This window comes from Mustela nigripes, chromosome 5 (genome assembly GCF_022355385.1).
Source record: "Mustela nigripes isolate SB6536 chromosome 5, MUSNIG.SB6536, whole genome shotgun sequence".
Taxonomy (NCBI): Eukaryota; Metazoa; Chordata; class Mammalia; order Carnivora; family Mustelidae; genus Mustela; species Mustela nigripes.
The window spans coordinates 49,055,210-49,077,952 of record NC_081561.1 but is presented as its reverse complement, the minus strand read 5'-3'; the positions used below and the strand labels follow the sequence as shown (position 1 = coordinate 49,077,952).

Genomic DNA, 22,743 nt, shown 5'->3' with positions numbered 1-22,743 from the left:
AGCACTAGGGTGGCTTAGTCAGTTGGGTGTCTGCCTTTGGCTCAGGTCATGATTTCAGGGTCTTGGGATCAAACCCCACATCACGCTCTCTGCTTCACAGAGCATCTGCTTCTTCTTCTGTCTGCCACTCCCTCGGCTTATGTGCTCTCTCCTCCTCTCTCTCTCACTCTCTATCTATGAAATAAATAAATAAAATATCAAACAAAAACTTTTTGAGGAAAATCTATATGATTTTCCACAGTGGCTATACCAGTTTGCATCCACAACAACAGTAGGAATGTATGAGTAATCCTTTTCTCCACATTCTCACCAATACCTGTTTCTTTTGTTGATTTTAGCCATTCTGACAGATGTGAGGTAACATCTCATTGTGGTTTTGATTTGCATTCCCTGAAGGTAAATGATGATGAACATTTTTTCATGTGTCTGTTTGCCGTCTGTATGTCTTCTTTGGGGGAAATGCCTGTTCATATCCATTTATTAATTGGATTATTTGGATTTGAGTTTTATAAGTTCTTTACAAATTTGGGATACTAACCCTTTGTTCGACATTCATTTGCATATATCTTCTCCTATTCTGTAAGTTGCCATTTAGTTTTGTTGATTGTTTCCTTCACTTTGTATAAGCTTTTAATTTTGATATAGTCCCAATAGTTTATGTTTGCTTTTCTTTCCCTTGCTTCAGGAGACATACTTAGAAAAAAGTTGCTATAGTCGATGTCAAAGAATTTATTGCCTATGTTCCCTTTGAGGACTTTTATGTTGGATTTTGATAAGGATTGCATTAAATGTGTAGATTGCTTTGGGTAGACATTTTAACAATATTTGCTCTTCCACTCCATGAAAGGTCTTTCCATTTCTTTGTGTTGTATTACAGTTTTTTCATCAGTGTTTTATAGTTCTTAGAGTACAGATCTTTTACCTCTTTGGTTAGGTTTATTCCTCAGTATCTTATTATTTTGTGTGCAATTTTAAGTGAAATTATCTTCTTAATTTTTCTTTCAGCTGTTTCATTATGAGTGTATAGAAATGCAACAGATTTCTGTACATTGATTTTGTATCCTGCAACTTACTGAGTTTGTTTATTAGTTCTTACAGTTTTTTAGTGGTGTCTTTGTTTTCTATATATAGCATCATGTCTTCTGCAAGTAGTGAAAGTTTTACCTCTTCCTTGCTGATCTGGATACCTTTTATTTATTTTTGTTGTGTGATTACTGAGGCTAGGACTTTCAGTACTATGTTGAATAAGATTTATGAGAGTGAACATCCTTGTCTTGTTGTGGCCGTATAGGAAAGGCTCTCAGGTTTTCCCCATTGAGGATGATGTTAACTGTGGGTTTTTCATATATGGCCTTTATTATGTTGGGGTATGTTACCTCTAAACCTATTTTGTGGAGGGTTTTTATCATGGGTGGATGTTGTACTCTGTCAAAAGGTCTTTCCAAATCTACTGAAATGATAATATGGTTCTTTTCCTTTCTCTTATTGATGTGGTATGTCATGTTGATTGATTTGCGAATATTGAACCACTCTTGCATCCCAGGAACAAATCCCACTTGATCATGGGGAATGATTTTTTTTTTAATGTATTGCTGATTCAGTCTGCTAGTGTTTTACTAATGATATTTGCATCTATATTTATCAGGGATACTGGCTGGTAGTTCTCTTTATTAGTGGTCTTTCTCCAGTTTTGGTATCAGAATAATGCTGACCTCATAGAATGAATTTGGAAGTTTTCCTTTCTTTTCTATTTTTTGGGATAACTTAAGAAGAATAGATATTGACTCTTCTATAAATGCTTGATAGAATTTGCCTGTTAAACCATCTGGTCCTGTACTTTTGTTTGTTGGAGATTTTTTGATTACTGATTTAATTTCTTTGCTAGTAATTGATCTGTTCAAATTTTCTACTTCTTCCTGTTTTGGTTTTGGTAGTTTATGTTTCTAGGAATTTATCCATTTCTTTTCCTTGTCCAATTTGTTAGTATATAGTTTTTCATGATATTCTCTTATAATTGTGTTTCTGTGGTGTTGTTTGCTATTTCTCTTCTCTCATTTGTGATTTTATTTACTTGAGTTCTTTCCTTTTTTTTTTTTTCTCAGTAGGTCTGGGTAGAGGATTATCAGTTTTATTGTTTGTTTTTTTTTTTTCAAAGAACCAGCTCCTGATTTCATTAATCTGTTCTATTTTTTCAAAGTTTATATATCGTTTATTTCTGCTCTAATCTTTATTGGTTTTTTTTTTTCCTTCTGAAGGTTTTATGTTTTTTGTTGTTCTTTTTCAGCTCCATTAGATGTAAGGTTACGTTGTTTAGTTGAGATTTTTTTTGCTTCTTGAGGTAGGGCTGTATTGCTATAAACTTCCCATTTAGATACAATTTTGCTGCATCCAAAAGGTTTTGGACCATTGTGTTTTTATTTTAATTTGTTTCCATGTACTTTTTTATTTCTTTTATTTCCTGGTTGACTCATTCATTGTTTAATAGCATGTTATTTAACGTCCATCTATTGGTGGTCTTTTCAGATTTTTTTCTTGTGATTGATTTTTAGTTTTATAGCATTGTGGTCAAAAAAGATAAATGGTATTACTTCAGTCTTTTTTAATTTATTGAGGCTTGTTTTGTGGACTACTATGTGATCTATTTTGGAGAATGTTACATGTGCTCTTGAAGAGAATGTGTATTCTGCTGTTTTAGGATGGAATGTTCTGAATATATCTGTTGTATCCATTTAGTCTAGTCAATCAAAGTCATTGTTTTCTTGTTGATCCTCTGTTTAGATGACTTGTCTTTTGATGTAAGTGGGGTATTAAAGTCCCTTACTATTACTGTATTATTACCGGTTAGATCCTTTGTGTTTATTATTAACTGTTTAATGTATTTGGGTACTCTGATGTTGGGTACATGAATATTCCCAATTGTTATATCTTCTTATTGCATTATCCCCTTTATTATGATGTAGTGTCCTTTGTCTCTTATTACAATGTTTATTTTAAGGTCTATTTTGTCTCATATAAGTATTGCTAGTCTGACTTTTTTAATAACCATTTGCATGATAGATATCTCTCCATCCTCTCACTTTCTTTTTTTAAGATTTTATTGTCTTATTTGAGAGAGATAATAGCAATAGAGAGAGCACAAGTGGGGAGGAGAGGGAGATGCATGTCCCCCACTGAAGAGGAAGCCCAACAAGGGACTCAGTCCCAGGATCCTGGGATCATGACCTAAGCCCAAGGCAGATGCTTAACCATCTGAGCCACTCAGGTGCCCCCATCCATCCTTTCACTTTCAACCTGCAGGTGTCTTTAGGTCTGAAAAGAGTCTCTTATAGGCAGCATATAGATGAGTCTTGTTTTTTTAATCCATTTTGACATCTCATTGTTTTTTGATTGAAGCTTTAGTCCATTCATAATTAAAGTAATTATTGATAGATATGCACTGTCTTTTTATGACTTGTTTTGTAGTTGTTTCTGAAGATTTTCTCTGATTCTTTTTTATCTTTCTCTCTTTCATGGTTTGTTGATTTTCTTCAGTGATACGCCTGGATTTCTTTCTCTCTATTCTCTGTATGTTTATTAGTGGTTTTTGATATGGATTACCATTAAGTTTGTAAAAAACCTCTTCTGCATATAGCAGTCTATGTTAAGTTGATGGTCTTTTAAGTTTGAACACATTCTTACTCCTGTCCTCTTCATATTTTAGGTATATATTGTTATGTTTTACATTCTTTTATTTTGTGAGTTCTTTGATTTTTTATAGAAATATTCGTTTTTACTGATTTTGTGTTCATGTTTCCTACCTTTATACTATCACTCTTGTTCTCTTCTTTACCCTCAAAGAGTACCCTTTAATATTTATTATAGGTATGGTTTGTTGTCATGAACTCCTTTAATTTTTGTTTGTCTGGAAAACTTTATTTTTCCTTCTATTCTGGCTGATAACCTTGGTGGATAGACTATTCTTGGCTGCATTTTCTTTCCCATTCAGTACTTATAATATATCATGCTATTCCCCTCTGGCTTGGATAGTTTCTGCTGAAAATTCTTTGTTAGCTTTATGAGTTTTCTATTATAAGTTACCTCATTTGAGTCTTTTTTTTCTTTATTACTCTATTTTGCCAATTTAGTTACAGTATACCTTGGATGGATCAGCTTTTATTGATTTTGATGGAAGTTCTCTGTGCCTTCTGGATCTGTATATCTGTTCCTTTCCCAGATTTGGGGAATTTTCAGCTATTATTTCTTCAAATAAATTATCTGCCCCCTTTTCTCTCTCCTCCTTCTTCTAAGACTCCTGTAATCTGAATGTTATTATATTTGATGGAGTCACCAAGTTCTCAAAGTCTATTCTCATTTTGCAAAAATCTTTTTTTTCTCCTCCTTTTGTTCAGTTTGAGTACTTTCCATTACTCTGTCTTCTAGGTTGTTGATTCATTCTTCTACCTCTTCCAACCTAGTGTTCATTCCATCAAGCATGTTTCTCATTTTGTTTATTGAGCCTTTTCTCCTTGCTATTTTATTTCCTTTCTGTGTTAAAGATCTCATTCATGTCCTCTACTTTTTTCTCAAGTCCATGTAGTATCCTTGTGATCATTACTTTAAATTCTCTGTCAGATATGTTACTTATATCTGTTTTTGCTTAGATCTCCTGCGGTGGCCTTGTCCTATTCTTTCTTTTGGAATAACTTCCTCTGTCTTCCTCATTTTGTCTTTTCTATGTGTTAAGAAAGTCAGTTACATCTCCTATTCTTGAACGTAATGGCCTTATGAAAAAGAGGTTGTATAGTGCCTTGCTGTATAGCATCCCATGTTCTCCAGGGCGTGGTGCTTCCAGGAGTGTCTCCACATGTGCTGTGTGCGCTGTTATTTTGCCCTGTTGCTTTGTCCTTCAGGTCAGTCATCACCAGAGGCTTTCATTGCCCATTGTGGGCAGTGTTTGGTCCCTGGCTAGAATGTAACATATTTCAACTAGGTGTGGTCTTGTCTGTTTATGAAATAAGTTCTGTCACTGTCGCTTCAAGAAGTGAGACTCTCCAAAACTCCTACATTGGGAAACACAGTGTGAGCAAGGGATTGGGTCACTTTTTCTAGGGGTGGGTGAGGCACTGTGCTGAGACTGAGAAGAGCATGATTGAGAGGGGCAGCTCCACTGGAGTTTGATGTGGGTCTTGATATAAGCAAGTTAGGTAGCCAGTGTGGACACTGTGCTATTTCCCACAGGTAGCCATGTACTTATGCTAAGGGATGGGGAGGGAAATGGCATTGTCCAATTCCTTTGTTCCTGGAAGAATCTCTTCTTGAATGCTGCCTCTTTGGAACATGCTCTGAGATGAATGAATAATCTCCCCACTGTGGGCCCCAAGTACACTTCAGATTTCTGTTTCCATGCTTTATGGCTTCAGGCTATTTGCCCTTCCTTTTCTCTAAGAGCAGCCCCAATGTCCTTCAGGCTCTGTTCCAGTAAAGCCCACTGAATATAAAATTCCAGGCTTTAAGCCCTGCTGTTTGGAAGAACTCACGAAATCCAGCCCCTCTTGCTTTCCAACATAATTGCTATGGAGATTTGTTTTCCCTATGTACTCCCTTGTGTGCTAGTCTATCTCGAGCTCTTCTTTCTTACATGATAGGTTTGCAACTGTGGCTACCTCCGCACCACATTGACCATGATCTCTTTCTCTCACAAATTTCATCTCTTCATTTCCTACTCCCTTTTTCTGGCCTCTTCTCAACTTTTAATTGTGGAGTTAGTTCTCCAGTCTTCAAGTCCATTTCTGGGGTATCTAGGATGATTTGATAGTTATCTAGTTGTGTTTGTGGGATGAGGTGAGCTTAGGGTCCTCCTATTCCACTGCCCTCTTCCAATCGCTTTCTCTCTTCTTTTTTTTATTTTTTAATTTTAGCCATTCTAACAGGTATGAGATGATATCTCGTTGTGTTTTTTATTTGTATTTCCCTTTTTCTTAATTTTATTTGTGTGTGTGTGTGTGTGTGTGTGTGTGTTCCTAAACTCATTGTTTATGCACCACACCCAGTACTCCATGCAATACATGTCCTCCTTAGCACCCCACACCAGGCTCACCTCTCCACCTACCCCCTACCCCACAAAACCCTCAGTTTGTTTCTCAGAGCCCATAGTCTCTCATGGTTTGTCTCCCCTTCTGATTTTCCCCAACTTACTTCTCCTCCCCATCTCCCAATGTCCTCCATGTTATTCCTTATGCTCCATAAGTAAGCAAAATCATATGATGATTTACTCTCTCTGCTTGACTTATTTCACTCAGCATAATCTCTTCCAATCCCATCTGTGATGATACAAAAGTTGGGTATTCGTCCTTTCTCATGGAGGCATAATACTCCATTGTATATATGGATCATATCTTCTTTATCCATCTGTCAGTTGAAGGGCATCCTGGTTCTTTCCACAGTTTTGTGACTGTAGCCATTGCTACTATGAACATTGGGGTTCAGATGACCCTTCTTTTCACTACATCTGTATCTTTGGGGTAAATACTCAGTAGTGCAATTGCAATAGGGTAGCTCTGTTTTTAATTTCTTAAGGAATCTCCACATTGTTTTCCAAAGTGGCTGCATCAACTTGCATTCCTACCAACAGTGTAAGAGGGTCCCCCTTTCTCCACATCCTCTCCAACACTTGTTGTTTACTGTCTTGTTGATTTTGGCCATTCAAACTGGTGTAAGGTGGTATCTCAATATGGTTTTGATTTGAATCTCCCTGATGGCTAATGATGATGAACATCTTTTCATGTGTCTGTTAGCCGTTTGTATGTCTTCTTTGGAGAAGTGTCTGTTCATGTCTCCTGCCCATTTTTGACATGATTATCTGTTTTGTGTATGTTGAATTTGAGGAATTCTTCACAGATCTTGGATATCAGCCTGTATTTCCTTGACAATTAGTGATGTTGAGCATATTTTCACATGTCTGTTGGCCATCTGTATACCTTCTTTGGAAAAATGACTATTCGGGGCTTCTGCCTATTTTTAAATCAGATTGTTTGTTTTTTGGGGGTTAAGTTGTATAAGTTCTTTATATATTTTGGATATTAACCCCTTATCAGATGTAACAGATGGAAAGAGTAAATCATTGAAATAAAAGGCAGATCCTAACAAATTCACTCAATGATACTGTAATAGTAATATAACAAGACAGATGGTATACCCACATTTGATGTATAAACTTGACAAATCACTAAGTGGTATACCTAAAAATAATGTAACATTGTGTGTCAACTATACTAAAAAAAAAAAAAAAAAAAAAAAAAAAGATATATTAGGATGGCATAGCACAATGGATAAGATTTAAATCTAAGCTCTAGCACTTATAAACTATTTGTCCTTAGGTAGTTTCCTTAATCTCTCTAGCCTCAGTTTCACAACTGTTAAGCAGGAATAGTAATAGCAATCCCTTCAAATGTAATGAGAATTTAAGTATTTAATAATTCACACTGTTTAGAACAGGGCATGACGCATAGTAAATATTAAATAGTATAATGGTATAATAAATAGTAAATGGTATAGAAATGTTTCCTAAAAATATACTTTTCTCATATACCTAGTCATAATGCATTAACACTGTCTTTCCATCATTGTCTCTATTCCAAAATATGGGGTATTGAGAGTCAATCTAGAACTGCTTGTATTTTTTAAGTCTTATTTTCTTTCCTAAATCCAAAATTGTATCGTTTGGACCATTTGTTGACTAAATATCAGTGGTGCAATGCTTATATTAATTTTCTCATAATAAGCTGTGGTAATGTGTTAGTCAACTGCTAGTATGCCTGTGTGTGTGTGTATCTTCAAGTGCTTCTTGGAAGTAAATCATTAATGAGTATCACTTTCAAATAATAAAGACTATGGTTTATCCTAACAAAGTTCATCTGAGTTTTTGGGCACTAATGTACTGGAATTAGAGAAAGATGTGAAGTTTTCAAAATTAAATTCTCAGGAATTCAGAGATTTTATTAATTTAGCATCTGTTGGTGATGATAATTTCAGTTTCTTCAACTTATGAAACTTTTATAAAGTGGACATAATTGTCAAAAAGAAATCTACTTAGTGACATAAATTTAACAAAATGTGCTTTTATTTCTCCACTCTGTAAGGTTGCTAATCACTGCATCAATTGGGTGCATAGGTGACAGCTCTGACAGGTTGATGGTACCCAAGGCAAATTCACAGTTATTGACAGTGAAGCAACCCATCAATAGATGTGGGTAGCAGTGTTTACACCTATATAATTCTTGAGGCAGTGATTATGTAACCTTTGGATACACCACACAGAGAATTGAGGAACTGGATGTTCCTTCCATAAAGAGCAAATGAATAAGATAGAACAGCTTTTAAAAATGAGGATAAACTGAGAGGCAATGAAGAAGACTTGACTCTGGAAGTATTTAAAAATTTGTCTGTTTGAGGTGATGTTTAGAGGTCATCAAGAGTAATAGAGAGGAAAGAGGATTGAGTCTCTAGAGTTTATGTGTGCTTTGGTCTAACTAGTTCACCCCCCCAGCAAAAATATAACCCTTACTTGGTGCTTAATCCCAGTTGTAGCTGTAGTTCTGTGCTTTATGAGCCAATTGTCCCTAGCCAAGCTCCACAAATTCCCTGTATCTCAAATACTGCATGTATAAAATGATGGTAACAATATCTTCCCTTAGGATTATCAAGATTAAATAACCTAAGGATATGAACCATATAGACCAGTGTTTGCCAATAATAGGAGCTGAAAAATTGTTGACTTTTATCTTTTAAACCTCTTTATCAGTTAAAAGTTCCAAATGCAGAGGACAGATGGGGTAAACATCGTGGTTGAGGCAAATATTACAGTTCATTGAAAATAGCTGGCTCCTAATTCATCTCACTTCATTAAATATTTCTTATGTCTCTACTACAAGCTGAGCACTGAGGGAATAGAAAAAAGAATGAAAGATCGTTCTTAAACTTCTGGGAATCACAATTCAAAATCAAGTAGAAATGAATGCAGTATTATGATCCATTGAGAAATGTCTTGTAAGGTAAATGAACTGAGGTTAAGCATGGATTCAACATTCACACAGACTGACTGATTCAATGAAAACAGTATAGTCTTACATCATCTTCCTTTTTCAATAGTTATTTGTGCTCTTTACAGGATCAATACCTATTTTCTTTGTATAGTTATTGTCTTGGTCTATTTGGGCTGCTATAACAGAATACCATATACTAGGTGGCTCTTAAGTCACATAAATTTAATTCTTACAATTCTGGAATCTGAGAAGTCCAAAATCAAGGATGTGGCAGATTCAGTGTCTGGTGAGGGTCAATTTCCTGGTTCATAGCCAACAGTTTTTTCACTTTGTCCTCAAGAGGTGGGAGCATCAGAGGATCTCTCTGAAGTCCCTTTAATAAGGACACTAATCCCATTCTTTTTTTTTTTTTAGATTTTATTTTTTTATTTTATTTTATTTATTTGACAGAGAGAGAGAGAGATCACAAGTAGGCAGAGAGGCGGGCAGAGAGCAGGGTTGCGGGCGGGGGGGAGCAGATTCCCTGCTGAGCAGAGCAGAGACCCTGATGTGGAGCTTGATCCCAGGCCCCTGAGATCATGACCTGAGCTGAAGGCAGAGGCTTAACCCACTGAGCCACTCAGGCGCCCCACTAATCCCATTCTTTTTTTTTTTTTTAAGATTTTATTTATTTATTTGACAGACAGAGATCACAAGTAGGCAGAGAGGCAGGCAGAGAGAGAGAGGGAAGGAAGCAGGCTCCCTGCAGAGAAGAGAGCCTGATGCGGGGCTCGATCCCAGGACCCTGGGATCATGACCTGAGCCGAAGGCAGAGGCCTTAACCCACTGAGCCACCCAGGCGCCCCCACTAATCCCATTCTTGAGGGCTCTACCATGATGATCTATTCAGCTCCTAAAACACACCTCTTAATACCATCATACTGGGTGTTAGGATTTCAACATATGAATTTTGTGAAGATATGAATATTTAGTCCTTAATAGTAACTATTCTTTTTCCCCCCAAAATTAGTTTGTGTGGCAGTGTGGAAGAACCACCACATGAGGACGGTAACCAACTACTTCATAGTCAACCTTTCTCTGGCTGATGTGCTCGTGACAATTACCTGCCTCCCGGCCACACTGGTGGTGGACATCACTGAGACCTGGTTCTTTGGACAGTCCCTCTGTAAAGTTATTCCATATTTACAGGTAATTGTTTTTCACACTTCTTTTGATCCAAACACAGAAGTTACTGAAAAAGTATCTTCTATTAAATATTGAAAAGTATTTTCACTTGTAATCATCTTTTAGGTTAACTAGTGAGCTAAGAGACAAATATACTTGCTTACAGAATTAGCAAAGTTGAGAAAAGTAATATTTGATATTTTGGGGTAAATAAGTTAAGTTCTGGGTAAAAAAAATAAAGGAACAGAATCCTCAAGTCATTAGATGCTGACAACCCTTTTATTTCTTTGATGTCTAATTTTTCCATTGTAAAATGAGGAAATTGAACAAATTAATGATTGAGACTCTTATTCAAATAAGCAAGTTCTGTCTATTTTTATAAGTGGTTTTGTTTCACACTGAGAAATTAAAGCTATGTGATCAAAGCAAATACAGTAAACAGATTTTAGTGTTGGTTCTGAATCATACTACCAGGTTTGGAAGCTCTGTTCTGCTTTATTGAATGTGTGCCATCAAGACAAATACATAAGTTCTTTGTGATTCAATTATTAGAAAAGGATAATAATGAATAATACCATAAAAAAACTGAGAACAAATACTTTCAGAGAATAATTTTGTGATGGATATTCTGATAGTTCTAAAGATTTTTGAAAGTGAAATGTTTTTAAACTAGTGAGCACAGTCACATCCCTCAAAGAGATGGATTCTCTTTAGCAACTGGACACTGAATGAGATTGTGCCATTCTCTGCTTGTCTTCTTGTAACCATCCTCCACCCCTCATTCCCTACTCCATCCAGTTCCCAGATGGTGATCACAGTATTTGGAAGGAATGAAAATATGCTGCCAATAATGAAAAATTGGTGCAGGTAGAACAATCGGACATGTCAACAGCAACAACAACAACAACAAAATAAGATACAGACCTTACATTCTTCACAAAAATTAACTCAGAATGGATTGTAGACCTGAGTATAAATTGTAAAACTATAAAACCCCTATAAGATAACAAAGAAGAAAACCTAGATGATTTCGGTTATATTGATGACTTTTTAGATACGATACCAAAGTCATGTACCTTGAAAGAAATAATTGATAAGCCAGCTTCACTAAAATTAAAAACTTCTACTCTGTGGAAGACAAGAGAATGGGAAGACAGAGACCCAGAAAAAAATATTTTCAAAAGATACATATAATAAAGTACTGAGATCCAAAACATACAAAGAACACTTAAAACTCAACAATAAGGAAAGAAATAACCCAATTAAAAAAAAAATGGCCCTTAAGACCTGAACAGAACTTCATCAAATAAGATATACAGATGGCAAAGAAGCATGTGAAAAGATGTTCCTCACCATACCTCATAAGCAAAATGCAAATTAAAACAACAAAGAAATACCACTATATACCAAGTAGAATCGCCAGATTCTAGAACTCTGACAACACCAAAAGCTGGTAAGAATGTGGAGCACTAGGAGCTCTCATTTATTGCTGATGGTACAGCCACTTTGATACACACTCTGGGAGTTTCCTATAAAACTATACATACTCTCTTCATATGATCCAACGGTTGCATTCCTTGGTATTAACCCAAAGGAGTTGAAAACTTACATCTACACAAAAACTTGCATACAAATGTTTATAGCAGTTTTATTCACAATCACCAAAACTTGGATGCAACCAAGATGTCCTTCAGTAGTAGAATGGATAAATTAAGTGTTGTACATCCAGACATACAGGTAGAATATTATTCAACACTAAAATGAACTGTCCAGCCATGAAAAGACATGTGGGAACTCAAATGCATATTACTAAGTAAAAGAAGCTGAACCTGAGAAGGCTATATATTATATGATTTCAATAATATGACATTCTGGAAAAGACAAAACTAGAGAGAGTAAAAAGATAAATGGGTGGCAGAGATGAGCACAGAAAATTGTGATATGATAGTGTAATTGTGGGTACCTGTCATTATACACTTTTCTAAATGCATAGAATGTACACCACTAAGAGTGAACCAAAATATAAACTATGGGCTTCTTGTGATGATGGTGTGTCAGTGTTGGTTCATCGGTTGTAACAGATGTACCACTCTGGTGGAGGGATGTTGATAATGGGAGAGATAGGGAACATATAGTAAATCTCTGTACCTTCCCCTCAATTTTGCTGTGATCTTAAATGTACCCCCAAAATAAAGTTTTAATTAAAAACAAAAGTTGGGGGGAGACATAAATAGCCATTGCTGGAAATTATGTTGATTAAGCTTTTGGATCTGAATTTTTTTTTTCCCCCTCCAGGTTGTTTTTTTTTTTTTTTATCTTTAAAAGTTTTTTTATTTTTTATAATTTTTTTATTTTTTATTAACATATAATATATTATTAGCCCCAGGGGCACAGGTCTGTGAATCGCCAGGTTTACACACTCCATAGCATTTACCATAGCACATACCTTCCCCTATGTCCATAACCCAACAACCCTCTCCCTACACCCCTCTCCCCAGCAACCCTCAGTTTGTTTTGTGAGATTAAGAGTCTCTTATGATTTCTCTCCCTCCAATCCCATCTTGTTTCATTTATGCCTTTGGATCCGAAGTGTTTTGAAGAGATCTTCAGCTCAATAGTTTTTCAATAACCTCATAAGGAAAAGTGGTAATCTTTTAGATAAGTTTAGACATCATTGACAGAATAGCAAGTGTAAAATGCCATGGACATTGTAAGCTTTATTGCAAACATTAGCTAGAAGGTTAGTTTGTGTCAATCAGATGAAAACCATGAATGTGTTACAAAAATAAAATTCAGTAACTTTTTCTGTTTTGAGATAAGTAGTACATTGAGCAACAGAGAAAAGTATCCTTATTTTAAAAAAATAAGTAACAAATTAGTCTTAAGTTTTGCCTAGAGACATAGGAGACATTACAAATAGACCAGAATTCTAATATTTTACCATCTCTTGGTTTTAATAACCACCCAGGGGAAAATTTGAGGGATCCTCTTAAGTTTCTAGATACCTGCTGTTGTCCGGACTCTTCTACTGGCTGAGCGAGAATACTTTACGCTCTCTCTACAAACTAGAAGATTCCCCAATGAACAGTGGGGTGATGAGGGAGGAGTGGATCTTCCTGTAGTAAGTACAATCCTGCTCTATAAAACTATACATACTCTCTTCATATGATCCAACTGTACATAATAACTTCTTATAGACCAGGTATTCCAGACTCTTCTGTGAACAGTCAAGGACAGTCTAGATGTAGTGTGTATCCAGAGAGTGATGCAAGACATGGGTCCCTCTTAAAATTATTGATAGTACTATTTCATTTAGCACAACTTATTAACAAGTCCTACTGTGATGAAATATCTTCTTTTCCTGGGAGATTTTGTTAGCTTCTCTATAGATAGTGTCCTGTCTAGTCAAGACCTCAACTGAATCTCTCCTCCATAGGCCAAGGAAAACTACAGAGTAACCACAAGATGTAAGTCAAGTGAAAAAGACTAGATCCATTCATTACCTCATTCAGCATTACTTCTTGATGAAAAATTATATATGCACAAAAAACTGGGTGCCCTAATTAAACTAGTATCTTCAAATTCTCTCAACATTTATTGCCCATTTTCCATAGAATTTCCCCAAATGGAATGAATAGTATCAATGAACAATAAGCTGTTCATTCAAATTTGAATAGTTGTTTTCCCTTAGTTGTGATATTCTGAAACTGATGTTTCAGTTTCATATCAGTCCCTGATATGAAATTTATGTCCCACTGAATGTTTAAAAACATATCACAAAAGTGTTTATCCAGCCAGATTTTAAGGTTATTCAGTTATGTTTGATATTCTTAGGACATGTATTAATTTTCTATGACCTATATGTCCTTTTTCTTCTAAATACAATATAAAGAAACCTTTAGGTTTATGACTGATATATAATAACACTTCTCGAAATGCTCAAAAATCTTAAAAATCTCACAAATGTAATAAAGCTTTGCTGAATAATTCAAACGACGCTTTTGTATCTTTAGTAACTCCTTAAATCTAAGACTATTAACGTTAACTGGGCTATGTATCAAATAATTAACATAAATTTCTTAGAAAATTAAGACATGTTTCATTTTTCTTCTCACACTTATGGGAGCAGTAGGTACTTTTTAGAGTGACTTTTTTTTTTTTTCAACTGCAGAAGAAGCTCTGTATAGGCAATGTCAGGAAAAGAAGAACAAAAGGCCACCTGAGATGGAGATGGTGGGTGATAGGTGGTAGAATAGGGCTCCTTCACTCTCAGTAACACTTACCCACCTTCCAGTCTATCAGTCCCTCTGTCCAGATCTATGATATAACAAAACTTGTTTCTTTTCCTTTTTTCTTTCTTCCTCCCTCTCTTTCTCTTTTTCTTTAGTTTTAAAAAATTTTAATGTAATCTCTATACCCAATGTGGGGCTCAAACTCACAACCCAGGATCAAGAGTCTCATGCTATACTGACTGAGTCAACCAGGTGCCCCTGAATTTCCATTTCTACTTGCCATCGATCTTTGAGGTCTTTTGTCATAGCTATATGCTAGCATAGAACAGACTCATCATTTACTGGAACAAGTCTCCAGCATTCCCTGACCACAGGGTGCCCATAGTAGGGTAAAAGGTCAAGTGCCTATAGCAGACATTCACATCATCTTATCCCACCTAATTTATAACATTCATACCATAGACTGGATTTCAAATGATTTGGTACCTGGTTGATTTAAGCTAATATCAAATTCTAAGTGAAAAAGGCACACAGAAGTACATTCCCAGGAGTGAAAGACGTAAGAAACTCATTTGTAATCACTCGGGATAAGATGCAACTTTATATACCCTCCCAAGAAAATGTCATTAATTGGATGTTAGTATGTATTATGCACCAGCAAATACAGTAGTCAAACAGTGAATATTAAATCATCAATTGCCAAGGGTCCATTCAATGGATCCTACTGTTAGATTAACAGCATATTCTCTCATGTAACAGATAACTGTTCCTTGGTTGACTGGATGGCAGTCTTTCCAGTGAACTATTTTTAAATTAATTATTGCTATTTAATAGTAAAGGAAAATACTAGAAATTATTTTTTAACTTGAGCCATGCTATTTCTATCCCATTAACTTATGTTGATTAGAATTCATGAATGATAAATCACTAAGCTTTATTGAGCATTTTACCCTTCTGATAGCTAAATTGGATAAGTATAGCCCTGGCCCAGAAATTAGGAAAGGTCAGCTGTGCAGATCTAAAGTACCATGGGTTCTATTCCCAAGTTACCAATAGTATTGGGGCCCCTGGGTGCTTGACATATTTGCAAGGGAAAAAAAGTGGTTGGTTTGAGAAGGACACTCGAATTAGCTCTACCGTGGACCAAATAATCCTCAGGAGTCATCAATCAATCTAAACTTTCTCTGATAGAGTTCAGCCTTTAAAGTTACATTTAAAATGCAATTAAACCTTCAATAATGTAGTCTAGTTTAGGCTTTTACTTATAATTTCTGTGATTTTTTTTTCTCACTAAAAAGCAGCCTGTTCCAATTAAAAGCTAGACTGCTAAGCTTGAGAATGGAAGAGAAAACTAATAGTATAATCACCATAATCATTGCCATAATCATAATAAGTAATAACTACCACTTACAAAGCATTTATGGGACAGACCAGGGCTAGGCATTTCACATATCATCTGACTCTCCCTGTAATTCCACGGTTGGGCACTATTATCATCCAGTTTTACAGATGAGAAAACTATAGTATAGGGAGGCTAAGGAACTTGGCCAAGATCATATATTTATCAAGTGAGATTGGATTCATACTCAGGAAACCTGGTTGCAGAATTGATTTCAACTATACTGCCTTTTCCAGAAAGAATAAAAGAATCAGAGTAACAAGAACTGTATCCTGTAAGTTTCACTCACTTAACAGAAAAAATAGCAACACATGTGCTTTTGGCTTACAACTATAAAATGGGTGGGGTGCCGCGGTAGCTCAGTCGCTTAAGTACCCAACTCGTGATTTCTGTTCAGGTCATGATCTCATGGGTTATAAGATTGAACCCCATGTCAGGCTCTGGGCTCAGCGGGGAGTCTGCTTGAGATTCTCTTCCTCTGCCTCCTTCCTGTTGCACGCACATGTGTGCTCTTTCTCTCTCTCTCAAATAAATAAATAAATCTAAAAAAAAAAAAAAAACAAAAAAAAACAGTAAAATGGGTAATCCAACACTGCACAACTCGATGGTGGGAGATGTAAAACAAATTGGTCATCCTGACTATATCCATGACTATTAGTCAACTAATTAGCCAACTATTAGACTTTTCTCCTGTACTGCCCAGGCTCTTAGATCCTTTTCAGTCATATGCACGGAAAGTCAATGCGTTCACAAAGAAGGTCCTGAGGTAAGAAATAAAGATGGCTTACCTTCCACACAGGGTGGGATCAATACAACTAGAATAGAACCAGAAATATGAGAAAGAGGACCAGACCACATTTATTACTTTAGAACGAGGCTTATAACTATTCCTTAAGTAAAAAAAAAAAAAAAAAAAAAAAATTAAGCCCATCAAACATTGTGCAAGTAGGTATGGAGACAAGGTTGTGAAAATAAACAAAAACAGTAGCAGTCCTTCCTGCCACAGAGCTTTGTTCCAATAGAGAAGACAGACAATTAATTAAATGAAAATAACTGTACTATATCACGTAATACTTATTGTAAGTACTGAGAGAAAAGAAAAGGGAATGAGGTTTCTTTTTAGAGATGGGATTTTGAGAGTGATACTGGAATCAGTGGTTCATCCATTTAAGAGTATATATTACATATATTTACATCAACTGATCATGTGGGTATAGGCATGCTTAACATGTTGTCTTTACTATTTTCTTAAAGCTCCAAGTTAAAGTACCACTTATGAAGGCGTTAATTATGGAAATCTGGACTAGATGAACCTGTTTGAGTTTTAGAGGAGAGTTGTTTACACCAACAATAAGCAAACTCTGGTGAGGAGATCCGTAGAGAATTTGCTTCTAACATAATACTTGCCTGTGGGTACAACATGCTGGAAATGAACCAATGTACAATTAACGTTTGTTATTTGAAAATATAGACTGAGGTATCCATAATTTTTAAAAAATGCTAATTAAATGCACTGCAATCAAATTTCTATATGATATTTTAAAAGCAAGACATGTCATATAACACATTTAGCATAAAATGATTGCAATGTTTTCATAGCACCTTTACCATGTTTAATAAGAAAGCTGTTTTCCTAATATATTTTTAATATTATTATTTATTAAAAATCCTTATATGAAATATTTTCTCACAACTTTGAACCTGATTATCTGTGTGACCCTTTCTCTACTACAGTAAGTCCATTAAGAATGATCCATTTAACACCAAGGGCTTCTCTTGTTCTGTGTTCTTTTGCTCTCTAGACTGTGTCCGTGTCAGTGTCTGTCCTTACACTGAGCTGCATTGCCTTGGATCGATGGTATGCAATCTGTCATCCTTTGATGTTTAAGAGCACAGCCAAGAGGGCCAGGAACAGCATTGTCATCATCTGGATCGTCTCCTGCATTATAATGATTCCTCAGGCCATCGTCATGGAGTGCAGCACCATGCTTCCCGGCTTAGCCAATAAAACCACTCTCTTTACAGTGTGTGATGAGCACTGGGGTGGTGAGTATATTATGGTCCATAAGCGGACAAGAGTGCAACTAAAAGTATTATTTGCATGGCCATTATAAAGCTGGCCTTGTGCATTTTATTGACACCTGTTAATATCGTTTTGCAGAAGCATGAAAAGCAACAGTTTCACAGATTAAGTCTGCCTACTTGGTCCTTTGGAAATACTATGTAGTTAGCTGGTTTTCATATTTTTCAAATAGGGAATGAAAGGAAGGATTTTTCCTATAACTCAGATTTGATTATGTCAGCTTTTCTTAAATTCTCTAAAACAAAACAAAAGCTCCTTTATATGATCCAAATATGTATTCTGGAATAATTAACATTTACAAGATAGGAAGAGTGTCAAGTTCCTTAATGGACTTCAGATATAACTGGGAATTTTCATTTTAAACCCATGTCTTGCCTGGGAACCTGACTGGAGTTGAGTATGTGGACCTGTGCTCTTCTCTGAGTCAGATTATCTCCATATGATATATTTATTTGTAACATACTAAGATGATAAGTTGTATATCACTGACATAATTGTTTTCTGATTTAAGAATTATATTACTTATGAATATTTACATATGGTAATTAAATTTAAACAAGCAAAAGTTTGGAGGTCTTATGTTCCTTTGGTTCAAAACTCTCAGTGATAGCCTTTGAGGTTTTTCTGTAACAGTGGAAACACTTCTTTCAATGCCTAATAATGGCACAAACCTGGACACAGCAAAGAATGACAGGAAATCAACTAATCCTGCATTTGAGTATATCATGAACTAGTTACAAAATTATTACATTAAATTTGAGGAAAATGATATGTCTTCATCTGGATAAGTATATATCAATGGATCATAGAGAATTTAGACATTAGGAAAGAATTTTTATTTGCCAGATGCACATTTATGCTTATTTAAAAATGTATTAACAAAAGCTGTATGCCCCATTGATTATAGATCTGGTATTTTTGACTCTTTGAATTTATATGAACTCCTACATTGATACTTTGATTTGAAACAATGAAAAACAAAAAAGCACGAATTGAAAAATAAGGCATATGCTTTGACGACAACAAGGTAAAATTTAAATGACCCCGGGATTATTTTTCATATATTATCCCAAGTCTTACATTAACTAAAATGTCACAGTTTACTGTCTCTTATCCCAAAAACGAATTAGCAATTCACTTGCTGTATTTTCTCTGGATCTTCTTCATCTTTTCCCCATTTAGCGGTGTAGGAAAAAACAAAAAACAAAACAAATGGAAAATTCCAAAATGGTAAGAGTATTTCTTAAGAGTCTTAAGTCCCATTTATTTAATGTTCAAATAACATCTTGAGCACTTAGGATATGCCAGGAATTATGCCAACCTGGAAAGAAATATATTCTGCCTAGGGGAACACATTCCATGTAGTGAGGCTAAAAGGCAAGTAAACAAATGTTTATGGTGTGATTCGTATTTTAATATACTGGTGTACAAAGTGCTAGGAACACAAATGTGAGAACAAACTCAGTCCTGGCCATGTGAACAAAAGTTTACAAAGAAGCTGCTAACATTTCAGCAAAGAATTAAAGATGAGGAGAAGTTCTCCAGATGGGGAACAAAGGAAAGGGTGTCCAGGAAGCAAGAAAACCCAAACGATGAGCACTATCCCTTAAAGAAGAAAAGAGGATCCAAACCTCTAATTTCTTTCATGTAGGGATATGCAGCCTAATGAACTGTGTTTGGAAAGAAGGTTGTTTGGGGACCAATTGTGACATGTCTTACGCAATTCTTATACAATGAATTCTGTCTGGAAAGCAGCCTAAAGATCTCTTGATCAAAACGTGTTCGTTAATTAATGATGAAATTGAGCCATAAATTATTTACAGATTATGAAGCAAAGAAGTATATTTAAAATTAAGCTTCCAACTCAAAAGTTGCATCCTTGAAGTTTATGAAAATGATAGATTAAAACATCCACCTATGATTTAACCTGTATCAGTAGTATTTTCTCTGAAATATTTTGGTAATTAGTTGATAAGTTTGTGGACTGATTCTATAACCTTTTCTTTTTTGTTTGTTTTCTTGCTTTTTTCCTTCCTTCCTCCCTCCCTCCCTTTTCTTTCTTTCTTTCTTTCTTTCTTTCTTTCTTTCTTTCTTTCTTTCTTTCTTTCCTTCCTTCCTTCCTTCCTTCTTTTCTTCTTCTAGCATTCACCTTCATTACCAAAAATGATTGCAGAGCTAAGGAATCCTGTCAGTCATTCTGATTAAATCAATAACCATATCATTTTCTAATTACTTTGAGCAAAAATATAAATATCTAAAACATTTCAATGTTTAGCATTTTATTATCTAGCTGTAACAATGACTACTATTGAGTATTTATTTGTCTGTTTGTTTGTTAAAAATTTTATGTATTCTATTTATTTAGTGACAGAGAGACAGAGGGAGAGAGAGCACAAGCAGGGGCGGGGGCAGAGGGAGAAGAGAGAATCTCAAACAGCTTCGTGCTGAGCACAGAGCTGGATAGGGGACTCAAACAGGTGTTTGTCACTTAACTTAGTGAGCCACCCAGGAGCACCTACTGTTGAGTATTCAAAAATCTAAACTCAGCCTTCAGAAGTTATTGAGGAAAACTATTTGAAAATGATTTTATATTAGCCCACAATTACTTAACATGATCATAAAGGCTTAAATTAAGCAATACAAAATTGAGTTTATCATCCACGAAATCAAACAATGAAATTTATGAAATTAACTTTTTGAATATTAAAAGAAGTTGTTAATCACTTAATGTTTTCAAAGAAGAATATGAAAGAATTAAACCAGTTTCTTTCCATTTTGGTCATTATACATAGTATAAACTTTGTTAATATAGACTATTTAGAAGTTCACAATCAGTTTAAAACGTTTAAATTTGGACATGTGTGTGATAGTCACAACCTAAAAAGTCCATAGGAAATTACCTTTTACAGTGTTGGCTCTCAGAGTTCAAACATCTTTCCAGTCAAAAACATTTAGCCCAACTTTAAAAAATTTGTTGTGAAATATGTTCTATTTGAGATTAATTCATGAATTATATTTCTTATTTTTATCCTAAGTTAAATCAGTAACACAGTTATAGAAGCAGATGGTTATATCGTAATTGTTTTAGAGCCAATATATTCCAGCATGGATGTAGTCAATGAATAATGTGGTCATTTGATCCATATCCATCAAAATACTTTTAGGAAAGCCTTGCAAATGCTATCTTGCTCGTGGTACAAAATAACTAAGAACTCTTTCTTAGTTTTACTGAAAATATTACCAGAAATATTTTATATTTTATCAATAAATTATTTCTGCAACTCATTATGTTTATTATTCCCTACGGCTTATTAAAAAAAAAATACCACAAACCCTAAGTTCCAGCAGACACACTTGATAACTCAAAAACAAATAAATGTGTTAATATTTATTTTAATGATCTTTAAAGTACGTCTTGGTATGTGTTACATTAATTCTTACTTCCAAAATATTAAAATTATTCCAGAATTATAGCCACAGTTTTTTGATTACTTGATTTACAAATGCATAGTTTTACAGAATAGTTCCTATTGGAAGGAAAGTAACTTTGTTTTTGCACTAAATATATAATTGTCTTACCAGTCATCCAATGTTTAATGATACGCTGTTAGCCAAACATTTTTCTAGACACCAGAATTCATAATCTCTCTTCTTGGAGCTTACTGCTGAATTGTTCTTCAGTGGTCTGAAAGAAATAATAACGGAGCCCTTTTTTATAGTCAAACTAACTATAGCATCTGGTATATAATAAGATTTTGAAATATATGGAAAATATTTATTAGAGAGAAGATAGTAAAATATATTAAAGATTTAGGTAAACTTTAATGGATCTTTAAACTTTGAAAAGACAGTTTATATTGAATATTTAAGAAGTTAATTTACTCAGCCATTGAGTCCCTAATGTATGTAACATGAAAGAGAAAATGTTTGTGGTTTTTTGGATAATGAGATTAACAAGTTTTTTCAAAATGGACCTAACTTCTCTGAGATTAATTCTTGTCTTATTAATATACGATATTATTCTTTACTCTCTGACGTCAGTGACTAAATAAAGATCCACATTTTCTCCTTATTTATTTGTTTGATATACATGCAAGAATTTATTAGATTGTGTCTATTTATCAGTTGAGTAGAAACACCAACTTTGAATGATTGTCAGTCTTTAAAATGTGGTTTTATAGTATGAATGCTTAAGTGGAACAAATTTCCTGTCACTACATTCGAGGTTATATATAAATGTCTTAAATATATTCAAGACATTGTTCATCAAGTGCAGAGAGACTGCAAAGATCGCTTCAAAACATATAATTTAAAATTCCAGGGACATTTCTGATTTTTCAATTAGCTTAGACTGTAAGCATGAAATGAAGAATGTTAAGACTACCGTGTTTCCCCAATTATCTCTTTATTAAAACATTCAATCCCAGCCTGCAAGTGTAATTTCACTTGATCAACTTTTCTGTGTGCGTGCTCATTATCATAATACACATTTGCCAGCCAATTACATATTTTACCGACTGTTTATAAATATACTGACAGCAGAATGAGCTTTCTCTCCCAGCTGTTCAAAACCCAAACTGTTACCACAGTGAAAAGTATCCATAGCTACAATTAAAAAAAGAAGAGTATGGCCTCTCAAACCTACCAAACCTATCCCCCTCTACTCTCTCAGTTTAGTCTGAGGTAGTGACATCAGGGCTTCACAGGTATGTCGGCTTCAAAGCTGTATTTTTATGTGGGGATGTCATGGGACACCTTCTTCAAAACGAAGGCCTCTCAGGTGTCTGGGAAGTGCTGAGGTCATCCCCCAGCTCCTTGGAAATGGGTTTATGGAAGGCTGCTCAG

The 22,743-nt window shown here is 35.1% G+C and overlaps 1 protein-coding gene across 1 annotated transcript in view; it reads left to right on the top strand.

Moving 5' to 3' along the window:
• HCRTR2 (hypocretin receptor 2) overlaps positions 1-22,743 on the top strand; it is a 108,689-nt gene that overhangs the window by 61,220 nt on the left and 24,726 nt on the right. Inside the window, exons 2-3 of the mRNA XM_059399035.1 lie at positions 10,030-10,208; positions 17,618-17,861. Coding sequence (XP_059255018.1) covers positions 10,030-10,208; positions 17,618-17,861 — 423 coding nt within the window. The remainder of the gene's footprint in view (positions 1-10,029; positions 10,209-17,617; positions 17,862-22,743) is intronic.